Source organism: Nematolebias whitei, chromosome 16 (genome assembly GCF_014905685.2).
Source record: "Nematolebias whitei isolate Nwh7 chromosome 16, NemWhi1, whole genome shotgun sequence".
Taxonomy (NCBI): domain Eukaryota; kingdom Metazoa; phylum Chordata; class Actinopteri; order Cyprinodontiformes; family Rivulidae; genus Nematolebias; species Nematolebias whitei.
In genome coordinates this window covers 30,613,833-30,619,444 of record NC_056513.1, presented here as the reverse complement: position 1 = coordinate 30,619,444, position 5,612 = coordinate 30,613,833, and the positions used below count along the sequence as shown (strand labels likewise).

General features: G+C 38.0%; 1 protein-coding gene across 1 annotated transcript in view; it reads left to right on the top strand.

The window, feature by feature from the left end:
* LOC119422481 overlaps nucleotides 1-5,198 on the top strand; it is a 33,545-nt gene extending 28,347 nt beyond the window's left edge. The window contains exon 2 of the mRNA XM_037689854.1: nucleotides 5,090-5,198. Coding sequence (XP_037545782.1) covers nucleotides 5,090-5,198 — 109 coding nt within the window. The remainder of the gene's footprint in view (nucleotides 1-5,089) is intronic.
* Nucleotides 5,199-5,612: the final 414 nt, after the last annotated feature.

Genomic DNA, 5,612 nt, shown 5'->3' with positions numbered 1-5,612 from the left:
AAAAAAAAAAAAAAAAAAAAAAAAAAAAAAAAAAAAAAAAAAAAAAATCCATTTTATAACCATCTAAAATCGTGTTATTGGATCATTAAAAGCAGCTATGCTGAGAAGCTAAGCTAGGAGCTAAGCTAACAGGCCGACCTCGGGGAGGGAAAAAGAACCTCCGTCTTGTCGAAGCGTCAAAATTCACAGTTGAAACCCGTGCCTTCGTGGAAAAAGTTGTTTTTCTCTGCAAAAAGAAGCTGAGAACTTGTTTACTGATTTTTTTATTAAAAGCTTTGTGTGAAAAATGATATGCTAAAGAGCTCAAACCACACCGAGCGTCCGCCATTTTCAGAACTGAAAAAAAGGAAGGAGAAATGGCCCATGTCACGTCAAGGGGCCTCCCCCGCATTTTTTATAAAGAGACACGCTGATTGCTCACTCACTATCCATCCTTCGGTTCAAACAGTCTTAAACTGCCATCCGGTGGTCACAAAAAAGATACCCTGTAAGCGTTTTCTTATTAATTTCCTTAATATTTCATTAAATCTGAGAAATTTTGCCATTAAAATAGGCCAGTTCAACATAAACTTCCTATTAAGACCCAAACCTGTAATTTAGCTTGATGGCAAAAAACAGCGAACACTGAAAGCTCTCTTTGCAATTTTAAACTATAAAAACCCAACAAAGCATCAAATGTTACACCATTTATTTTCTGTCAGGTTTATATATTTAATTTTTACAAAAAATTACAAAGAACAAACTAAAAACCACAAGAAAAAAGTCAAAGATGACCAAATTAGCCAATCTTAAGTAAAGAAAAAAATACTACCCTAGAATTTCTATCACTAGTGAATCATCTGAATGCTGAGTTTTAGGAATTGTGATAAAAAAAAAAGTTTTCTACAGTTTTCTTGGGCAAACCATTTAATAGAGTAAAAGGAGAAATGGAATGTCAGAGAAAGTGCTGAGAAATGCTAAAAAACAACAACAACAAAAAACAACAACAACAACTAAATAAACTGTGAACAAGAGTAGATCCTCCAAGACTCTCAACTTAATCAGTCTTAAAATAGATCCTCTCGTAGAGTAGGGGTCTTGCATCTTCCTGGCTTTCTAAATTAGTGAGTTTGTATATCTGTGAATGGCTTGAGGCCAGGACAAAGATATCAAACAGAATAGTAACTCTGATCTAATCTGACGGAGAACAAAAAGAGCCAATAGTTAACAGCAAAGACAATCTTTATCAGTCTACTGCTTTTTATTTGTAACTCCTCAATTCATTAAAAACATGGAATGACAACTAATGGCCATCATACAGAACAAATCACAATACTGAAGTGTGTCTGAGTCACACAAACTTGGGAAATTACACAGGTCAGTAACAATATTTCACATCTGTTTGTGATTTTGAGACCCCCCACCCCCCCAACCATCGTGTGCAGGCTGTGATAAATATGGGCCTATAATGACGCTCACAGCACAGAGCAACTGAAGAGGGGGCAGAAAGTACCATGACAGCAGTGGGCTATATTAAGGGGCAGTGGGCACAACAGGTGGGGTCAGATCACACAGTACTACATAGCTCGAGTGTTTGCCTTGTATGTGTGCGTGTTTGAAATGACAGGTGAAGCGTGAAATGTGAACAGATACAGTTGCAAACATTTCTACGTTCAAAAGCGACCCTCAGACCTTGTCGCTCAAACGATCCAACCTTCTCAGTCACTAAACACATCTGAGACCTCAAGTTAAACAAGGGAGTACAACATAAGCTCCCTGGGAAAAATATTTTCTGCACAAGCCGGGGAGATTCTGCGCTCAGACACAACACATAAGTGGTCTGCAGCTTTCTGTGAAAATCACCAACTTGCACAATACTTATCTATTGGTGCATAACTAAAAGTTTTGAAATTGTGGAGTTTTTTTCTTGTTGCTTCTCTAAAAAGAGGAAGGTTTGAGTCACAAGACTTTGAGCAGCAGGAGTTTCTCTGTCAGACAAACATAAGTTTTCAATGACTAAACCATTTTTATGGTGTAGTGATTGAAAGAAAAATAATCAGAAAATTATAAAAAAGTAAAAATCTGATTGGAATAATGATAAAAATATAATTTTCTGATGAAAAGGTTTTGAGAGATATTTTTTTCAAGCAGATGCAATAAAGTATTTAGAAATATAAACATGTATTTTAGTCTGCTTAAGAACTAATCTGTATGCAGAAAGCCCAAACAGTGTCCCATCATAAACACACAACAAAGTGAAAGAAAAACAGGTACTGTACTTGCTGCCGTACACGTCGCACCATCATATAAGTTGCATGAGTCCAAAAAAGTCTAATAAAGTGGAAAAAACATAAATAAGTTGCTTTGCCGTATAGTCGCATATATTATGTGTCACAGCTGACCACCCGGAAAAGTGGGCTGGTGTTGTGCCAAAAATCGATTGGCTGCCAAATGGCGGCCGCGGGAGTGTGAACGGGTGGACTTTAACAAGAATTTAACAAGATTAACACTTAAAAACAATTATTTGTTTGATCAAAATTATAGTAAAGTTGTGTCTCAGTCTACAATTAAATACGTAATATATATTGTAGTATAAAATGGATGATTTATTTACAAAGTGTGCAGCTTTTCTAATAGTAGAAAAAAGTTTATTTTAAGTGGGTTCAGGAATGTTTGCATGAATATAATTTAATCTCACTGTATTTCAGCATAATGATAAAGCTTATTCTGATTTTGATTCTAATAAATGATCAAATATAAAAAATATATTACAGTTTTGATAGGCTGTTTGGTAACTCTAAAACATGTCCCAAGGTGAGAATGTGAATGGTTGGCTCGTTTGCCTCTATGTGTGTCCCTGTGATGGACTTGTGACCTGTCCAGTGTGTCCTCCGCCTCTCCATTAGCTATGCTAAAACTGATGGCTGGACATGGGCACCTGTGACCCCCGCAACCTGAAAAAAAAAAAGCAGCGGGTAAAGATGATGGATGGATAAATATTACATTTTATCCGTGATTTAATCAATTTTTTTTATTATCAATTTTGTTTGACTACTTTGTATCGTTATCAATCATGTAGTAGAGATGCACCGATCTGATACCAATATCGGTATCGATATGGGTGGGGTGGGGGGGGGGACTGCTTCTGGATCAGGTATCGTGACTATGTTTACATGCACAACATTTTTTGACAGGATTGAAATGTTTTCAGATTAAATAATTCAAATGTATTGTTTACATGGGCACAATCTGTTCATGATGAACGTTTACATGCAGCGGGCTTTGTTCTGAACAGCAGTACTGACATGCGCAGAGTGGTAAACTCTCCTTAAAAAAAACACAGAAGAAGAAGTTCTACTTCCGGGGTGAACGTAAACAAACCTGAGCACCCAAAATGGACCCGCGACAGGTTTTAATGACGGTGGAGACGTTACTGCACTCCCTGACTGAGCTACAGGTAATAGAGATCATTTGGAGCTCTTTCAAAGTTTCTAGTAGAAATGTTGTGTCGCTCACCGACCAGTTTTGCTCCCCTGACATGCTAATATTATTAGCATTAGCCAGGCGGAAATGGCAAAGTCGCACATGCGCAGTCAGGTCAGTTTTTCACGATCAGATAAAAACGAACAGATCAAGCATTTACATGCGCGTCGATCGGGTTACGGATCAGCGTAATCCACCTGTTTCGTTCTGATCACAAATTATATCGGATTGCGCCGAATACACAAAAAATAACCCTAACGGAGTGTTTACATGACACACTTTTATTCCGACCGGCCATTTGATCCGGTTACTTATGTCCATGTAAACATCCCTAATGTGACCAATCCATGACTGGGCAGATCTATTCACTAATTCTGTGCTTCGTGCTCTGAGCGACACGCTAGCATACTGACTGAACAAATTAAAGTTGTCTTGTTTTTACATGTTTGACCAAGCTTGTGAAGCTCTTGGTGTGTTTAAGTGTGCTGTTATGGTGCAGAGTTTTCAATAAAGTTGTAATTCAGTACATTCATGTCTGCGTTTAACAAAACAAATGTTTTAAGTTAATTCAGCACTGGGTTTGTAAGCTCAATCATCCTGGTAGACAACAAAAATGGCTAAATCATGTCATCTGGACCCGTTTCTGAAACAGGTCCAGATGACATGATTTAGCCATTTTTGTTAATTCAGCGCAGTTTTTCTGTATCAGATTGGTATTGGATCGGTATCGACTGATGTTAAACTGTAGATATCGGTATCAGATCAGAAGTGAAAAAAGTGGATCGGTGCATCCCTAGCTTTTAGAGAGCCTATCGCATCAAATTTTTGTAATAAATATGAACATATTTTTGGAAAGATAACAATAAAGCATTGCAAAAAAAAAAATGACGCTGAGATGAACAGCTGTTGAGATATTTGCATGTACATAACAGGAAGTGATGAAAAAGGGGAACACCTGCGTGTGACGAGAGCATTCCTACATTAACTGAGAACACAGATAGTACAGTAGAATTTAGTGTTTGTTTTTGTTTAGCTTAGTTTGAGTCCCTATCAGAGAGATGAACAAGAGTCAAAGTTCAAATAATATTGTTTCAATAAACAAAGGGGAGCTCCCTTTTGATGTCACTTCCTGTTTCACTCTGACTGCACCAAGTTCAAAAGAAAAATGTCAGTTAGTGAAAAAAATTATTATAATCCTGTGTATTGTGCCCAATTTCATAAGCATTAAGAGGCTTTCTTCTTCTTTTTGCATTTGAGGGATATGCATGGCACTTTAATATTCAAGTACCAAGAACCCTGGAAATGTGAATATTTACAAGTGGTTATAGTAATAAAGGATGATTTTACCTTTATAGAAATTTGTTATATTTTAAAGGGTGATTTATTAAAAAAATAAATAAATGTAGCACAAGCACTTCTGAAAACTAAATCCTGATAAGTACCCCCTCTACAGTAGACGTCACACACAATCAGAATCAACATAGCCCGCTCAGTTTTCAGACTGGATGTTTATTTTCAGTTGATGGGGGTGGAGTTGGAGGAAAAAGATCTGGTATTTCTGTTGTGAGCATTAGTGAAGCACTATTTTGTAAATGTGTCACAATGAGACTGCCACCGTTTCCAACAGACGGTGCAAGAACGTGCCTCTACGCTACCTGGCCGAGGTGTACTCCTCCTGGAGCATCAGGTTCACAATCACGCTTTTTGTTAGCATGTTGGAGTGGAACAAGTGGTGAAGATAAATATGAAGGGAATAAAAACATTTTTGGAAAAGAGCTGTAAAGAATAAAAACAAATGATCATTACAGATGCAGGAGGTATGACAAAATGAATGAGCAGCAGAAGAAAAAGCTCATAGGACCCCTCCTCTTTCTTCAACTGCCATCTGTTAGCCATCAGAGGCTAACACAGGAAGGTGCAGCCATGCCTTTCTGGGGCGCCGGGGAGCGGCTCCTTTTCCCTCTTGGTGTTAAAGAAACAACAATCACCACGATGTTGCATTGTAGTTAGTGCGGAGAACTCAAGTCCAGCCCTTTATTGCCTAAAGAGCCAGCAGCAGCAAGGGTCTGGGCTCTCACAACCCAGAGGAGAAAAAAAAAAAAAAGAGCGCAGAGCAGCATCACATTCCTGCTGCCTGAGCCTGCCAAGAA